The following is a 19,937-nucleotide window of genomic DNA, read 5'->3' as shown; positions in this document are numbered from 1 at the left end:
TTTTGCTTGCTCAGTCAGTTTTGTGTGCTCGTCAAGCAGTTTGAGCCAGCAAGAGGCACTTTTTCATTTCGTACCTGATCGTCAAGCAAAAAATATAAAATCGCATTTATCATGGGACAAGCACGTATTGACTCAAGCATCAAGCAAATATTGTAAACGGTCAACATGCTTGGCTCAAGCAAAATCTACTTTAGGTAGTAGATAGCTACCTATCTACTACCTAAAGTACTACTTTAGGTAGATAGCTATAGCTATAGCTACTTTAGGTAGATAGCTATAGGTAAGTGCCTACGTGCTTGCCGTCAAGCCGTTTGACCGTCTCAGAAGTTCTTTAGATTTCCACTGCACTGTTAGTGAAGGTGATATCGGATAGTGAAACGATACTTAGGTACTCAATGTTTTATTAATAATATTATTCTCACAATCTAAGTAGGTAGTGTATAGTTTTAACTACAGAATAAATTAAATGTCTGGTAATCTCTATCGGAAAGATTAGTTTAACATCCCTTTTATTTATACAACAGAATAATAAAAAAGTGACGAACCCAGGATAGGTATTACTAGGTACCTAGATATTTTAGTAACAAAAACAGCATCAAAATAATACTTTATTAGGTTTTCGTCTCAGAGTAATTCAGACTGGTGGCCCGGCCAGTGACCATCCAAGCACAATCAATGCGACAAGGCAATCTCGCAGTTTTTGTAACGCTTTATCGATGCAAAAAGTCGCGAGAAAACGTTTGCACTAATTGTGTTTGGACTGCTGTACCTAGTAGATACCTACCTACGCCTGCTTTATCAATCTCTGACAAGAATCACAGACTACAATATTTACATTTTATTAATAAAAGGCGTTAAAATAATCTCACGTATTGTACGAATATAAAACTTATTAAAATTACTTTTAATAATGCGATTAAGTTACGTCCTACCAACAAGTAGGTAAGTAGGTATAATAAAACTGCACATACATCGCCTTCCTCATTTTTTTGACGATGCTAAAAATATTGTATTGTAATAAACAATATAAGTAAGCCTAGGTACTTTCAATTTAATAAATTGCAATGTTGGTACCTATTTTAAGCGTTGCTTTTCTTCAGTTTATTAAGAATCCAAGCGCACACATTTTAAGGTAGGAAGGACAAGACGGTATAGTGGAAATGATGAAGGCCCAGTCCTTTTAGTTTTTTTCTTTCTAAATTTAATCATGCGTAGCGGTAATAAGTTTCTATAACTGTACTGTAATATTTCAACCTAACAGCTCTTTTTTTTAAGATAGCTACGCACACAGACAGATATCTAGACGCAACTATAAACGTTCATTGTATATCTACAGAACTCTAATTAAAATGTGATAGGTATTTATGTTAATTCATTAATTAGTGTTTAGTAGGCCGGACGTACTTAGTCACGTGATCCGAGAAATATCTACCTGGCGGAGCAATATTCCTATCCATTAGACAGCTTTAGCGCAGGTGGGTAACTCATAAGAAAGTGTAAGTTGAGAGTTTACGCATAGAAAGAGAGGCATTTATAAAATTTTAGGCTGCAGCGCTATGGGAGCTGAATAGCATTTTATTGCGTCATAACAAGTCGAAATTGATTTAAAGGTCTTTGCGGATTGATCCTTCTATACCAGGAAGTGGTAAGTATTATATTATTTTAGTTTTACTGAGCTTCAAACTTAAGTATGCCGTCTTGCCCCCTTCCATTTCAAGCGCAGTTAGAGCATAATAATTAAAACGGGATGCTTTCAAACAGAAAAACTCACAGGCTAACGTAGGACGTAACGTTTCCTTATTTTATTATTATTAGGTAGGTAGTCAAAACGGTTTTGGTTTATGTGCATTAAGCAATAAGACTTAGGGAAGTACATAATTCTATCTAAAATACACTTAGGTATTATATTATTTAAGTTTATACAAATTATTTACACAACCTATATGTACATTGCGCTGATAGCTAACAGAATACAGATCTCCATATTAAAATAATAAAGTACCGATATATATCAATACATTAAATAAAATAAATGGTAAATATGTTAAATTAAAGTAAAACTAGTGGTAAACATCACATTGAATCATAAATATGTACATTTACTTACATTTGTTGTTAGGTACGTTGTTAAAAGAACGGGTTTGTCGATTCTTTGTTAGATCTTTTCACCATTTGTATAAAAAATTACAAAATTTGCCTTTTTTCCGAAGCCCGTAACTGCAATCTCATCGGGTGGTAAGTGGTGATACAAATTGGTTGAAAAGATAAAACAAGCCTCTTCTGTAAGAGGCAAAATATATTGAAGACTAGCTATGTAGCTTCAAATATTAATACCTAAAGTCATTTACAGTAAGCTTCACATACGTAAAACCTGGCAAGTCCATCTCACGCTAAAACAATTTTTTTGCACTGACCCATGATATTCATATTTTAATATTTTAATCCCATTCATCATAGTAGAAATTTATTTTCACAAGGCTACTTATATTATAAGAAAATTGCTGTTTATTGTTTTGTCTAAATACGGTCAAAACATTCGCTCACCGACCTAATATCAACAAACATAGTAGGTAGTTACTCATTTTAGTAAAAACCAAACCGAAAAAGTTAGACGACGACTGACTACTCGTAATTTAAATACATCATAGGCATTGTAACGAATATTTTATACGATTTCGAGATAGTTAGTTAAGATTAAATTATAACGATTCAATTATGAGATAGTTGGCTTTCACTAATAAATTAGTTTAATAGTTATCATACAATGTATACAGCAATTTTCATACATATGTTGTAATAATACTTGAAAACCTTAAGTACTTTAGAAATACTTATTATACATAAATTATTATAAGTAAGGCGATATCCGAAGGTGCTTTATGCAATCGAGAATCACATATCACTTTTTATTATGTTAAGAATTGTAGCTAATTTGGATAATAATCTTGATATACTCGTAACTTTGATTGTCAGAAGAAAAGTCTATATCTATCACTCTCTCTCGGAGGGTGTTAAGAGAGACGGCACTAGGGCGACGGGGGCAGGCTGTCGTCGCTCTCGAGGTAGGTGACGTAGTTGTCTTCGCCGCCGTGAGCTGGCCGGGGCGGGGGGAGGGAGGGTATGTCGTAACCATGCATCTGGAAAGGAACATAATATTTAACATCTCTAAATGATTTTATTCAAAAATCTTGTAGGCAATAGTTACATTACAAGGAGTCCACAAAGAAAATTTTCAGTAGACTATGTTTTATTTCAGCAATCCTTACTAGGTAGGTATATGGTTCACTGAATATCAAACCAGAGTTTATCAAAGATTCGATTTCGTATTTTGGCTTACCGAGAAAATTATAAGCGATATAGGAACACAGTTTACAACACTTATTTGAATGTACCGTAATTCGTAAAAATGCCAAGTTCCATGATAAAAAATGCAAGAGCTATGAGAGAAAGAGAACATAACAAAAAGTTGGTTTGACTGGTAGGTATAATCCTACTAATATTATAAATGTGAAAGTGTGGATGATTAGATATTTGGATGTTTGTTACTCAATCACACAAAAACTACTGAATGGATTTAGATGAAATTTGGAATGGAGGTAGATATTATCTTGGATTAGCACATAGGCTACTTTTTATCCCGAAAAATCAAAGAGTTCCCACGGGATTTCGGAACCTAAATCCACGTGGATGAAGTCGCGGGCATTAGCTAATACATAACTATGGAATATATGGAATAGTAATGCATCATTTAATTTTTCTGATTTCTCTCGTCTGGACCAAGTCCCAGTGCCACGTACCGACGAGCGACGTATTATAACGTAGTTTAGAGTAGTTCTTATAGATGACGCTAGATATTTTCTGTTACAGCAACAGACTTTGTAATTGTTCGAATTTAAACGACATGCGTAAAATTTATATGATATTAGCTTGATGCCCACGACTTCGTTCGTGTGGATGTAGATTTTTTAAAAATCCCGTGGGAATCCTTTGATTTTCCGGGATAAAAAGTAGCCTATATGCTAATCCAGAGTATAATCTATCTCCATTCTAAATTTCAGCCCAATCCGTCCCGTATTTTTTGCGTGTTAGGAGTAACAAACATACACACACACATACACACAAACTTTCGCCTTTATAATATTAGTGTGAAGTGTGATAGTGTGATGTGAGTTTGAGCAATGTTCCAGCTGCGCTTAGGTACCTGGTTGACGAGCTGCTGGAAGGCGGCGCTGTGCTGCGGCGCGCGGTCGAGGTCGGCGTGCAGCGCGAAGTCGCTCAGCGCCTTCCACGGCGGCTGGTACGCCGTCACCTCCAGCGCCAGCGAGCCGCCCGCCTCGTGCCGCACCGGCGACCCCGCCACTAGCGGCACGCCCATGGACATATACCCCAGTCGACGACCTTCCTGTACCATACCCTCACGTTACTTTAACGTACTTGGACCAAGTACCTCACCTACTACGCAATAGATGCGCATAAATGCGGACTTGATGTGTGTGAGTTGCTTCGTAGGACACGATTTTTGTTTAAAATAGCCCTTCTATACTTGAGTAATAATAATTATTTAGGTACTTAAAGGGTTTTGACAACGAATCTTAAGTGTCAAGCCAGACGATCTGCCTTTGGATTTCATTTTCCAATTGCTGAGCAATTGACACAACTGCATTGCAACATCCGACCATCGGTGCATCCGACCGATTGCAGTTTAGTAATTAGGATGTCGGTTTGGACTGTCCATTAGACGATTCATTTTGCGGTCAGCTTTGGGCCACCATTTTCCTAAACCTTATAAGTGTGCCATCTTGCCTCTTACCTACTCCATGACTGTATTGACGTTTGTGAATGGGACAAGATAACGGAGTTTACTCGTGACTCATGATTGCATCGGTATGTACCTAGAATCTCATGTTTGACAGGGTTTAACCTACCCTCTAATGGACACCTTTACGTGATAAAATCTGTGAGAAACCCGACTACGCGCTGCAATATTACCAGAATGCAAGAATGATATCGTACTGTACCTACTTAAACCACATAAACCACATGGTACCTATACCTACTTAAACCACATGATACCTAGGTACAAAGGGAACATATAGATTATCACCTTTTCCTGTTGCATTTGCATTTTCAACTGGATAGTCTTCTTCTTATCTTTGCACCTTTTGTTTTGAAACCATACCCTGATGACTCTTGGACTGAGACCAGTCATTTCTACTAATTGTTCTTTCATAAGCGCGTCGGGGCGAGGATTCGCTGCGTAACAGGTTCTGAAAAAAAAAAATTACATAGGTAGGTTTATATACAGTATATTATATTTTAATACATAATATCTAATTTTATTAGATAGATATAGTACGACAGGTCGACATGGCAATCGGGGTATGAGGCGGGGCGGGACCCTGCACACCCACACGCCACCCGCGTTAGCACGGAGGCTGTGTGGATCTGTCGCGTACTATAAGTAGTTCCTACCTACTGCTACATATTTATTTGAATTTTTTCTTAATTTTGCCCGTGACTTCATCCGCGTAATAGGTATACAAAATAGCATAATAATATAGCACAAGCGCTTGGGGATATAAAAAACATTGATTGTCATCATCATTATTATCATCAACCCATCGGTATCCTCTAAGAATGAGAAGGGTTAGGGATATCTAAGATACTTACATAATGAAGAAATAAATTGATATTTACCTAGCTTAGTTATAAATACTTATACCTTATAAAAAATAGGAAAATTGCCATAATACGTACAATAGGTGTGTATGGAGAAGCCATGAGAAGTGTATCCCAACAAAAACAAATGTGGGAAAGGAGCCAAGATCTATTAACTCGATATTTACCTCAACGTGTGTAACTGTTTCTCATTGAGGACGGTGCGTACCCTGGTAGGTTTGCCGTCGGCCGCCGCCCCAGCTCGCGCTCGCCCGCTTTTGTGAGACCCCGACTCGCTGCCCGAATCTAAAACAAAAGGACTTCTCTCAATAGATAAAAAGAAAAGTTACGCCTCATGAACGCAGAGCCAAAACCTCTGGACCTAGAAAGTTGAAATTTTGCACAGAAGTTTCATTTATAATGTAAGTATCTAGATAAGCACAAATAAGGAGTGTTCGAATTTTTCGAAATTCCTACGGGATAGGGAAGAAAGAGAGAGCTCTCGCTGAGCGAAACAGCGCGTGCAGTATTTAGTCCAAATTAAAACTTGTTTTTGAATTTTTATCAGCTTTGAGTTCCACTATTCTACTTACTTAGTTTAAAGTTTCCAAATTACGTACCTACAAGAACCTACATGTTTTCCTGCCTACCTGTCAAAGGAAATATCGGAAAATATGTAGTAATGTATACCTACTTATTTTTATAATTTATACGATACTTAGTGTTTTTAGCTATCTATATACCTATTCTTCCTTTAATAGACATGCTGAACCAAGATAGTTACCTACTTACTTTTTCCTAGCTTTATAGCTTCCTTTTTTATAGCATCCAGTAGATAGGTACCTAGGCATGGCATTTCATGGGTCACTTAGGTATTGCGTCGAATCATTCAAATTTAAATAGGTACTTACCTATTTAAAGTTGCTTAATCACCGCACTGAACCAATTTATGAAATTAACCTTTTATAGATACCTGTGCTTTCATACATTCCGATTGAAATCTACACTGCGATAAACTGGAAGCAAATTAGGATGCCGTGTAAGAAGCTGATTAATCTTAACATCACATTAGTTCCTAATTCACTTTCTGATGTTAATCTCTGACGATAACACCTTTGATAACTGCATATAAAAAATTTAACACGATTTACATTTCAAAAAGTATTTTAAATCATTATCAGCGAGAAATATCCGAAATTATAGGAAGGAAGCAGCAAAATAGCATTTCAGAGAATTCATGGGCTGGACTTGATACTTGAAAGATATCGGTAGATTACTTTGACAGTACAAAAATAATAATGAATATTTTCTGTGTGGATAAAAATTAATTATTAGGTATTATTAATACAGAATTTTATTGAATTCAATATAATTATTTAATTTAATAATGTAATTAATGTCGGCCAGGTCTCATGAGTTTGACCTGTAGGTACCTACCTACCTACTTCTAATAAGGTTTAAGTACCTAATACAAAGGGGTTGCTAATCACACATCCTCATAATCCCCCATTTCACACCCAAGCTAATCCACGCTGGACATCAGGGATCTGTTTAAGAATTCCCTGTGTTTATATATTCATAAAGGCAGGGGCGGTCATTTGACTTGATAGTTGATGTACCTACATATCTTGTGTGATAAAAATAACCGATAGATTTGGTAAGTATAAGAATATCTATCTCAACACAATAGATAGGTACAATCGTTTCTACTAGTGCTAGGTAGGTACTTACTTGTAGGTATTTTTTTAAATTCACTATAGGTAAGCGTTTGACCACAATCACATCTGATGGAAAGTGATGATGTGGTCTAAGATGGGACGCCTTTACCTAGAAGGTGCCTATTCACTCTTGTTTTAAAGATACCCGGATTGTTATTGGTAGGAAACACTGATCGCGGAAGAGTATTCCAAACCTTAGCCATGCCATGCAAGGTAAGTAGGTTTGTTCATGTTTGCCAAGATCTTGCCTTAGATTTATCGTAGCATGTGAGATAGGCATTTAGAACACATTGAGTAGGTAGTAGGTACAAATATGTTTTTTTATTATTATTTTTACTTTAAAAAAGTTAAAGACGTTAAAAGCGTCAGTTTTGGACCATTTTTGTGACGGACTCTATCTCAAAAACTATGTAAGTACCTAGTTAGTTGGGAATATGACGGTATATTATGTAAGACTCATATAATTATGTACTGACTGTATATAAACAACAAATAGGTAGTACCTACCTACCTACTTATTGAAAACAACGATTCATAAATTAGTTAGGTAGTTTAAGCTGTGGTCAAACCGGAATTGGCCGGTTTTTTTAATATTTTCGATTCTGTATACTGAAGTGAAAATTGCACAAAATATTCCCATCAGTTTTAGGTCGCAATTACTAGATAAAACGGCACTCGAATTTAACGCGGCGAATTAAAGGCGGCGGTCACTTTGTCGGCGCATTACAAACGGAGATAGGGTACAGTGAGCAACATAAGTATCCACGCAATTGTAATCTCAAAATAGTTTTGAAAAATAGGCATAGTTCATGTTATCTTTTTAGTAATTTATTTATCCACTACAATTAATACGCATAGAAAACAACATTTAATTAGTTAAATATATTTCGAGTTATTTTCTACGTTACAACAATGAAAAAAAAAAAATGAAAAATAATATTTTCTTAAAGCAAAATCTGTACACAGATTTGGAGACGTAAATTTTTTAATTTTTCGTAAGACTAAAAAGTCACTTAGTTTATAGGGGTACAAAAGTATAAAATAAAATAGAAAAAGAAATTAAGTCATTGACAAACGATAGAGCTTTTTGCATTTTAATAGGTATATTTTTCAATACCTCGCTGAGCACACTATGTAAAAGCTTAATAATATTTTTTTCGAATATATACATTACCTTTTGTACCTAATTCCCGTAGCTTACCAGTGTGTATGTACATAGAAAAAATAGGAAATAATAGAGTGGTTGAAGACATATTTTTAAGGCTTTATTGAACCTCAGCAGTTTCCAAAGATTTTCTAGGAGTCCTGGAATATTTCTCTCCAATAAAGATATCTAATATTAGGTTTTTGTTTCACTACAATGTAAATGTTTTAGTGTAACACTCAATATTTGGTACATAGATAAATGAATATACAATTGAAGTCCTATATAATATTATAAGGTAGAATAATACTGGATTTGTTGGACATTAGCTAAAACGGAATTAAGATTTTTAGAATTTAGGGTCATAGACCCTAAATTCTAAAAGTGAAAAGCATCTTTAGTTTAAAATGACACGATTTAGCTCATAAACACGGGCGTTTAGTTGAATTTTCAAAACACCTACCTACTAATTTGAACTAATGCTAATTTTAATAATTTTATAGGTTTATCACAAAAATAAGTACTTAATAAATAAGTACAGGTAGGTACTTGCCGCCGACTGTACCCGAAATCAGTGTTTAATCACTGCTCGATTATCGTAGTATTCGATACGATAGAGCTCATTACGCATGTAACAGATAAAAACTACAATCGAGTGTTTCCGATATTAATATTATCTTGATAATCTAGATTTTAGATTATCCTTTGAAAGGGGAGTGACTGTATTGTAGTTATTACGTACCAACCTAGGTAAAAAATTATATTTTTAGCTACATAAGGCATATATCCAGATTCAATTGGTATATTGTAGCAATGCCCCTAGGACCGTAGAGTAAGTGTCTACCTAGTCAACAGCATATATTAAGTAAGTATAGGAAAGTCCTAATCCAAATTCCTAAGAATAACATATTGTACATTTGAAAGTTTGAATGTTTGTTACTCCTTCATGCCACAATGTTAGAGCAGAATTGGCTGGGAATAAAGATAGCTTAGGTATAGATACCCTGAATTAATATTTAATAGGTACACAGGCTACTTTTTATCCCGAAAAAACAAAGAGTTCTTGCTGGATTTTTTTTAAACTAAGTAGGCAGGTATATATTATACCCGTGGTAAAAGTCGCGGGCGTCACCTAGTAGGAAAATAAGTACGAAGGGGTTTTTAATCGCCTTTCTAGTTCCTAGACATAATATTAGGTAGATAGGTAGGTATAGCAAATGAAAAAAATTTAGGTTTTTTGAAATTATTTTGAAGTTGTTTCAATGTTCAATGCTTGACTGTATAGTGCGTAAGTAGGTAGGTACTATCGAGTAGTAGAATGAGTGAGAAACTAGGTTTATATGATTAGGTTTATGTAACATATATTATGTAATTAAACACTTACCTGACATAGAGCCCAATTCGTGTGGATGGTGTGAATTGTTATTACTAAGTGTTGTGTTATTATTGCTTTCTGCATTGCCACTACTGCTGCCGCTCGTGTTTGCACTCTGCAACGAATAAACAGAGTAAACGGAAATTCAACAATACAACTACCATCCTTTTTCTAAAACCCGGCTAACTGGAAAAAGTAGTTAATAAGCTGTTATCGTCAAAAGACATAGGAACTTACAAAAACTGTTGTCCTAATAAGGTTGCTTCGTAAGATTAAACTCAAGACGCAAGAAAACTGATTTAACTTGGTGTACCTACTTCCAATATTTACAATCCAATATTTACTAACTTTTCTATTCATATCATTTACTTACTTTTTCTAAAACGTCGTGATCTTCTCTACAATATAAAGCACCGCCTTCCCTTAACGCAAATTCATCACCTGAAAAAAATATTCAGGTTTAAGACTACAACTAAGGGCCCGAGAACCTGTAATTAAGTATTGTAGTATGGACTTATCATACTTGCTACCTTTGACGACCTCAATGGCACAGTGATGACCATTGTGGTCTTATTAGTGGGAGGTCCCGGGTTCGACTCCCAGCAGAGGAAATTTGAAATTTCATAATTTTAAATTTTTTGGTCTGGTGTGAACAGCAAAGCCATTCCGTCAAGCGATTTAGCGTTCTGGTAAGATGGCGTGCAGAAACCAAAGGGGTATGTTTAGTAAAAAACTGCCATACCCCTTCCAGGTTAGCTCGCTTCTATCTTAGACTGCCTCATCTCTTACCTGTACCATCAGGTGAGATTGCAGTCAAGGGCCAACTTGTATCTGAATAAAAATAAAAAATCTTAGATTTGCATTATCAATCAAAACGAGAGGTGCTGGTTCAACTTTTCAACAGTTTGATAAGGTTTAGTCATCTAGGACAGATAAACTCCTGGTAAACTCAAACTTAATAGTACAATAAAGTATGAAATATTAGTTACCAGGTATTAGTTGTCTAGCGCAGGCACAACACCTAAAGCAGTCGATGTGGTAGATTTTCGTCTTCGCTCGCATCACGAAGTCGTTTTTGCTAAAGGACGCTCCACACTTGTCGCATTTAGTACCAAATAGCCTGTTGACAAGAAAAAAATATTTACCTAAGTATTAAAAGTTCCTAATTAATACCCATGGTTTCACCGGTGTGCATTGAATACCCAGTTTTTTTTGGACTCATTTCGGCAAACGCTTTTTGAGCAAATGGCAATACCAACTACAATGCAACTACAATCCAATTACTTATAAGACCATCGGTCGGCCATTGTGAATTTACTAGACTACGAAATTATGAACCAATGGTAATTGAATTAAAATTGCATTGTAGTTTAATGACAAATCATGTAAAATAGCAGACTTGGGGCCCTGGGATGTAAGCTTTCTCTGTGTGTGAAATCTGGTTTTTTTAAATTTATTTTACCATAAATCATAATGTTAAACGGATGGGCCTTTAAAAATCCCACTCACTCCTCAGAGCGTCATATTTCTTTCTAAGATAATACAATATTTAAATCAATTTGTCCTCAAGAAAATAAATCTATATCGTTAATTTAATTCCTTATTTTTAAATAAAATTCGATCAATGTCTATGAAAATATACCTTCATATTCCTATATGATATATTTATCTAACCAATGAAACCCCTATCAACCCTTTGAACTACCTACCCATAACAAACGATAGTCAACATTATACCTTACCTATAAAACGTCGTAGACGGTAGAACATATCGCTATTCTCTACGTAGGTATAGTCGATGCTAAAAAGGTATACCCACACCCTACCTACAGGCAATGCTTTTAGCGAGATTGCCGGGGGGTTCATTCACTAAGTGCCGGTCAATAACCCCACCATTCTCCCTCCCTTTGAAAATACGTTTAGGGTTTTCGAAGTTTCCGCTTTTCACGTTTCGCCCCGTGAATTTATTTTGGGTATTTTTTTGTGTTTATTGGTCGATCGGGGATGGAGTTCCAAAGTGTAGCGATGATTTATTCGGATTTTGTTGTTATTTATCTATGTAAATTTAAAAGTATTTAACTAATGTTTATTCTGAAAATTGTATCTACTTGCGAACGATTTTATTTTGGAAATGCTTTTGTAAAACCGATAAATTTCGGTGTTGGAAATCTTCTGACCTCTACGGTTGACTTCGTAATTTACCTACTTACCCAGGTTTAAAAAAAGAAGTATTGTACTTACTCATGTTAGTAATAAAATCCCCGAAATTATTATTTAACAGAAATGGTCACGACCCTCAGCAATGAGAATCACGACGATGAAAGAAAGCAAGTTTAATAACAACATCATCATCAACCAACGCCGGCCAACGGGATTAGGCTAAAGTCCACCACGCTGGGAAAGTGCGGATTAGCAGACTTCACACACCTTTGAGATCATTATGGAGAACTCCTTAGGTTTCCTCACGATGTTTTTTCTACAAAGTTACGTGCTTTAACTTTGTTAGAAATACATCAGGATATTTTATTGCTTAAAAAGTTAAAACGCATAAATAAACCTGAAGAAAAGTTAGAGGTGCATGCCCGGGACCGAACTTCTGATGCCCCACATAAAATTCCAAATTCAAAATGTTTTTATTCATTTAAACTTTTTTTTTCCTCTGGCTTTACATAGATTAGCCAATGTCAAGTTTGTAATTAAACTTTTAATAGGTGCTTTTGAATCGTCAAAATAATCTACCACTGGTTCGGAATGCCGTTCCTACCGAGAAGAACCAGCAAGAAACTCGGCGGTTGCTCTCATAATATTATGTAGCCGACTTCAGCTAAACGACTCGACTATCGCCGCTAATAAAAGCAAAGTTCAAGCTGGATAATATTTCAATAGCACGAAAATAAAAGCATGAGCTTATTGCAAATAGCAAATTCCTATATTTAGTTAACACCGATTTGTGTGGTCTTGTTGTTGCAGCTGTGTGTCAATCATTGTCAGCAGATGGCTAGTAATTAGATGTATTAGGTTCCGTATGAAATGTTTATATTTAGATTGACTTGAAGAGTTAAATATGAATTATGAGTTAATTTATTGGATATTTTTTTTGACTCAATTTGTATTCTGCGTTTGTTTTTTCATTTAAATTGGCCCAATAATTTAGGCAGTACGGTGGAACACACAGAATCTGGATACAAACATACATATACCCTTCCTTTTGGCTTTGCCGCAGTCGGGTAATAAATCGCCCTTAGATTAGGTATGTTTAGACAGTGCCACGTTAGACGCACGGATTGTATCAAATTTCGCTAATTGTAGGGCCGGGAGGGTGATTTAGGGTTAAATAGGTAAGTAAGTACCTATGTCATGTACGAATAGTAAATATATTTTGCCCTATAGATTTTAATTACGATAGCTTGCTTAGGCCCAAACAGGTTTAAGGAAACTAACGAATAACGAGTATTCTAGCAAGTAACGAATGCTACTAAGAACAAGTCGCATGAGTAGCATCTACCTACTACTTACTTAAGTAGATACTTACCTACTAGTAAGGTAGGCAAGCATAGGTGTTTGTACAACCTGACGGTTTTAAAACTTTTACATGAAGAAAAATATTTTAGGTATAATTAAGTATTATGATCGTACTTGCATTAATATAAATTACAAGTGTAAATTAAAAATTTATAACACCCCCGACGATCCAAAGTATCTGAGTTTTCCAAAACATCATTTTCAAATAAATAATTATGTATTTAGGCAACGTCCATCTTGACAGCTTGACATTTGTCTATTGACATAATATTATGAACCCTATAACGGTTATCTAACCTTCTTTTCTACAAGAAAACTAGAAAAGAGCTGATAACTCTTAAACGGCTGAACCAATTTTTTTTAGATTATAGCTAAGAACACTCTCGATCAAGCCATCTTTCAAACAAAAAAAACTAAATTAAAATCGGTTCATTCGTTTAGGCGCTACGATGCCACAGACAGATACACAGATACACAGACACACAGATACACACGTCAAACTTATAACACCCCTCTTTTTGGGTCGGGGGTTAAAAATTCATATTAAAATGTCATACTAAAATGTAAATCATATTAAAATGTAAATACTTTTATACCTATTTCGAAAGTGATGTCTATAACAACTGTGTACCTATACAACAGTAAAATTATAGATTATTACAGTATTTATAGGTCTATGATTATTTATTAGCCATCTATTTAATTTTGCACATAACACTAAACGTCGTTGAAACCATGTCTATCTAACGACTGAATGGCTGAAACAGAATCAATCCTAGCAAATGTCGTTATTGGTAAGTAGGTAGATGAATCTATTTATAGGAAAAAAATAATAGTACTCAGTCTAAAATATCAACTTCATTATTAAGCGACTAGGTATTCTACCGAAAATAAATAGGTACAAACAAACGATAATAGAACAAATTAACCCTTCGCGTACGGATGCAATGTTTACGTATCAGATTGCCAAAGAATAAACATCCTACCGTTTTTATTATTTTAATTTATATAATTCATTTATCGAGTCTTCCGTCCGGAAGCTCTTTAGGAAGGACGTATCAATTATTAAGAATTATCTATAAAACCTACTTATATTTTATTTATTATAGAAGCGTACGTACGAAGCGTACGAAGATACCTACTGCTAAATACTTAAGTAGGTACCTCCTTAAGTTACAAAAATGCCTTGTAGACAGACACCAAAAAGACTTTAAATCATACAGTCTATACCTATAGACTCTACAGAAGGTGAGTAGGGCAAACGAAATTCATAGATTTTCCTTTTTGCATCGGTTAATTAGGTGTAAGTATTAAAGGGTATCGTCTGCCTGCTTCAGGCTAATATATTTATTGAGAAAACACATTTAATCCGATTCGTGAGAAGACAAACACAAATTAAATCAATATGAAAACAAATAGTGCATTAGGCTGAAAAAAGTAACCCAATCGCTTTTCCGGTGGAACCGAAACAAACATACCATAGACATATCGAGTTCCCGCCGCCCGCCGCGTTGTCAAACTGACGTTTGTTTTGGCGCCAAAATACATAACGCCGCGTTTGTTTTTCTCGGCGCATCACCGTTCAAAGCGGCAAAGACAATTCGTCTTTCAGCCAACTTAAATTTTCAAACTACCATTCAATTGTGTACCCTATGACGCTAGAGACAGGATGACGGCATTCGAACACAGAGAATTTTGTTTGCTGATGTGTAATTCTATATTTTAGCTGCATGATAGAAGGGTGAAAAGGTAAACATCTAAGTTATTTTAGTGAATTCAAAGATGATTTTGTCTGTGTTTGAAAAAGTGGCGCCGATATGATTGACGTACAGTTATGAATATTCTTTATATATTTTTTTTGAAGTGGTAAACCACAGACTAAATATGGGTGTGATGTCTATAATTGGAATGATAACGTAAACTGCGTATGCTCGTCTTTCATTTTGATCGTTTGTTTACTATTAGCCTTTACAGGGCTATACCTTTGGTTGCTATTTTTGCAGTATATTTTATACAATCTCGGATTAGTATCTAGATACGAGTAGACAGTACGTCTCTACCTCGTGTCTTCATAATCATATTAATGGCTAAATACTAAATAGGTATCTTTATTAGCTTTAATAGTAGGCACCTAGTTAAGGATTAAGTATCTACTGACACAGTATCTTTTCACGTCATAATATTATACAATGTCAAAAATTAGCTTCGACAGGATTTTCTTATTCAGAATTTTTGTTTTGGTTTTTTCAATAGGTACTTAGATGTGATTACAGAACAAAATACTAAACCACTACGGCTTATTTCGGAGTTCTGCTGTTTGTAACGTTAGCAAAACTAGGGTTTTATCATAATTCCTTGTACATGAGCAGCGAAGGGTTAAATTAAAGTCAAATCATTTGAGAATTGTTAGATTTGTAACATAATAATATAAAAAACAGTGGTGATAATTAATAACGTAAACTTAAAACTAAAGCTACGGGTTCCAAACGCGCCCAGGTCTGAGAAGAGCCCACAACAAACTCAGCTGGGTATTATTTTTATTATTTTCACCACTTTACATTTTCCTTTATTAGAGGAATGCGGATGGTTGGTGCATATCACATGCTACACGTTGTAAGTAGGTAAGTACCTACCTACCTACCATACAGATTTATCTGTTTTGGCGAATTAGGTAAGTATAGCGAATCAAGCTCGCTGTTCCTCGTGTACTAGACTTAGGTTTCAAAATAACGCCTGCTTCTATCGAACATATATTATTTACCTATATCTAAGTAGGTAGTAGGTACCTGGTAGTATAGCCGGTAGTTTAGCATATTACTTATATGCTTGTGAAGAAACAACGATTAAATCGCCTGTTTCGCTAAATGATGTGAAAGGAAAAAAAACGTAAATTGCTAGGTAACTGCTGTGAATTCGAAGATTCAATTGTGATAATTATAAGCACAAATCATTACATGTAATAAATCTTTGTTTATGTGTCAGTTAGCGCGTCATACAGTAAACAAATAGTCACATGTGTTTACTTGTTTCATACAGTTATTATTTACGTGGGATTTTGCGATATTTTTAGAAGTGAAGTAGCTGTAGGTAGGTAGTTAGGTAGGTACCTACCTATGCATGTAAGTAGCTAATGTGTCTATTATTATTGGATATATCTATTTACTCACCTAGGAATAGATCGGTATTCGGTACCTAAGTAGGTATATCACGATTTGCGTCACAATGTGCTCATCATAATATTTTGTGCCAAGCTACCAAAAATTGATAGAAGCGGCTCAGCGTACCTAAGGTTAGCCCCTCTTTTTTCCAAGCGATAGGTAGTGTTACTTATCGCCTCGTAGGTCTACCATTAACTAAGTAGGTAAGTACAGTGCGGTCTGCAAACTCATATTCTTCCTTTTCTCTCATGCTTCCTCATGATTGACATTAGGTACCTACTTATTGTGAAAAAGGTTGGATGCCACCCTTAGTCCGATGTACGACACGCAGGAAAATTCCTACATAGGCGGCCATATCGCTGGCTGTCTCTCAGTAAATTTAGTGCCTATCTACATACCTAACCAAACCCTACCAGTAGGTAACCGGATCAAATAGGAAAGTACTTGCCTAGTATAATCTCGTTTACAATAAGTCTTGCCATCCCGCACAAAACACGTGCAGGACTCGTCGAGGAACTGCCGGCACTCCTGGCACTTCAGGCAGGCCGCGTGCCACTCCAGGTCTGGCGCCACTCGCAGGATGTACTGGTCGTGGATCTGACCACCACAGCCCACGCACAGCGACAGCCTGAGCTTTTCTGTGAACAAATAACGGAACATTGGAGTTTAAGTATGTCCTACTTACCTACCTATCTTTAAGTAGGTAAGTAGGTACCTACTTAGGTATGTCTATCCATGAAAGCAAACAGATTGAAGATGATATTGTTCTTGGAGATGGTGTACCCTAAGTAGGTACTTAGTTGCGAGAGCGTCGAGCGCACATAGAGCCGATGCGCTGTTAAATATTCTAATAGGTATATAAATTCTAATATATAAATAATATAAATTTCTATAGTTCAAATGCGGCCTTTGCATAACATACCTAAGTACTCAGGAAAGTAGGTAGTTTTATAGAGTGATACTCAGGATCAGATAAAGCCGTGATACCTACTTAGGTACCTATTTAAGGCATCCGCCTTCTATTTGGGAGATCGGGGGTTCAATCCCAGGCTCTCTATCTTTTCGGAGTTAAGTACTTAATTACCTACTTAATTAGGCCCCTTGCTTTAGCGGTGAAGAAAAACATCGTGAGTAAGTACATGCCTAAGGATCTTTATAATGTTCTCAAACGTGTGTAATGTCTACCAATCCACACTTGGCCAACGTGGCGAACTTGGCCTAAGCCTTTTACATTCTGAGAGGAGATCCCTAGGAGCATGCTAAAATCTTATCATACTTATCTAATAATTAACATCTTTTAATAATACCTGTGTATAGATATAGGTATTTTATCCTTAACTGGTTTTGGAGATCAGATAGAAGTAGGTAACTCCGCTTAAAATTTTGTAGCCTGTGAGCGGTTTAGAACCTAACTAGGTACCTACCTAATTATTTAGGTAAATAATAAGAAAGCTTTGATAGACTGCTTCTTTATGGGTTTAGTTTTTTCTTAGGTAATCCTAATGTAAGTAGGAACGGAACCTTAATGGGAAATATCGCCTAACTGTGCGTAGATCAGATAAAAACATAAGACCATGGTTCAGCAAAAATGAGGTAAGTAAGTACGCCGTACGAAAAACAAACTAATGATTATTCATAAAAATGCAAATATCACCAAAGATGTCCTCCGTTGATATAAACAGCGGGTAAGAGAGGATTATGAATAAATTATCTTCCATCGAATCGATATCCGATAGGCGTGGCTAGGGCGGACCACACCCGCTCGGTGAGTTTGTCTCTGTCCCGCTTCACGTTTCTTTCTGATATTTTTAACTTCCATGGATGGATTTTTACTTTTTACCGTGGTCGGATTCAAGGAGTAACGTAGACTATGCATTAAAACAAGTAGAGTTAAGAGTATAGAGGAATTGTTGTAAGGCGCGTTTAAAGAAAAGCGTTTAACAGGGCTCTCTCCGTCACGGACATATTATTCTAGAAACTATCTGTGCCTGTAGTGTTTTAGATTTTTCTAAAAATATGTAGTTTTAAAATTACAGGGGCTCAAAGATTTGTATGTGAATTTTTAAGACTGCGTAACTTTGAAACCGAATAATTTAACGGAAATCTGGAAAACCACAGGCATAGATATTAGTTCCCGAAACGTTTCTACAAAATTCCATTGAGTATGATTGGTTATTATTCCAATGAGAGACGAACTACGTTTGTATGGAGCGAGTGACGGAGAGACCCCTCATGGTGATGAGATGTGATGAAGGTGTCTCATGTACCAGCGTACATGAGTAGGTACTTTGTGGCTGCAGACACTGCAGTAGGCGATCATTGACAAGTCGGCGGACTAACGGTCTAAGTATTCGTGGGCTCGCAGGCTTGCGGACTGGCGTTGCTGATCCATTAGCGCACAAAATAGTCGCAGGCGTCATGCCATGACGCCTGCGACTGTTTTGTGCGTTCGTAATCAAGGGTAAGTATATCATTTTTTTTTTTCACTATAGGTAAGCGCTTGACCACAATCACACCTGAAGGAAAGTGATGATGTGGTCTAAGATGGGACGCTTTTACCGAGAAGGTGCCTATTCACTCTATTTACTAGGAATCTAAAGGTATACAGAGAATACACCACGTAGGTACTTAGGTAAGTACCTAACTACTTACTTACTTAGATTACTTATAAGTAAACCTAACATTATTCTGACCATCAAAAGGTGCAGATACAATAATACGTAGGTATAGATAGGTACGTAGGTACTTACTTAAGTAGGTAGGTACCTACTTTGAATACCTAAATGATTTTGAGTTTTGAGTTTACCAGGTGTAGGTACCAGCTGACTCCCTAGAAACGGCCCACCGGCAATTTATAGGTGGCACGTAAAGTACCTACCTACCTACCTAATCTATACATATAATAAAATTGTAGAAAAGTGGTGTCTGTACAATGGAAATATGTAAAAAAAAAGTAGCAGGGGTTGTTATTATATCGATGCCGAACCCGAAATTGTAATTAATTTTTTTTTTGTCTGTTTGTCTGTGTGTTTGTGCACGCTAATATCAGAAACGGCTTATTCGATTTAGATACGGTTTTCACTAATATATTGTAGTAAGCTTCACTTAACATTTAGTGTTTATTTCATGTCAATCGGTTCATAAATAAAAAAGTTATGTCAATTTAAAGAATCACGGCGAATATTTTAAACGTACAGAGAATATGCTGCCCGAAAAGTCACTATTCCACGCGAACGAAGTCGCGGACACAGCTAGTTACTTACTATACTTAAGTTGGTAGGTACTTTATTCATGGACGATGCCCATTCTAAAAACTTTGATGTGATTAGGTACACGCATCTCTGCATGTGTATAATTGGTTA

The 19,937-nt window shown here is 36.0% G+C and overlaps 1 protein-coding gene across 1 annotated transcript in view; it reads right to left on the bottom strand.

The window, feature by feature from the left end:
- Nucleotides 1–384: 384 nt before the first annotated feature.
- Nucleotides 385–19,937, bottom strand: part of LOC123865307 (insulin gene enhancer protein ISL-1) — a 51,756-nt gene continuing 32,203 nt past the window's right edge. Inside the window, exons 2-9 of the mRNA XM_045906265.1 lie at nt 17,024–17,213; nt 10,885–11,015; nt 10,269–10,336; nt 9,905–10,010; nt 5,847–5,964; nt 5,105–5,267; nt 4,202–4,402; nt 385–3,137 (exon numbers count right to left, since the gene is read on the bottom strand). Of these exons, the coding sequence (XP_045762221.1) occupies nt 3,027–3,137; nt 4,202–4,402; nt 5,105–5,267; nt 5,847–5,964; nt 9,905–10,010; nt 10,269–10,336; nt 10,885–11,015; nt 17,024–17,213 (1,088 nt within the window). The 3' untranslated portion in view covers nt 385–3,026. The remainder of the gene's footprint in view (nt 3,138–4,201; nt 4,403–5,104; nt 5,268–5,846; nt 5,965–9,904; nt 10,011–10,268; nt 10,337–10,884; nt 11,016–17,023; nt 17,214–19,937) is intronic.

This window comes from Maniola jurtina, chromosome 5 (assembly GCF_905333055.1).
Source record: "Maniola jurtina chromosome 5, ilManJurt1.1, whole genome shotgun sequence".
NCBI lineage: Eukaryota > Metazoa > Arthropoda > Insecta > Lepidoptera > Nymphalidae > Maniola > Maniola jurtina.
Note: the sequence above shows the minus strand (reverse complement) of the source record. Positions and strands in the feature narration are given on the sequence as shown.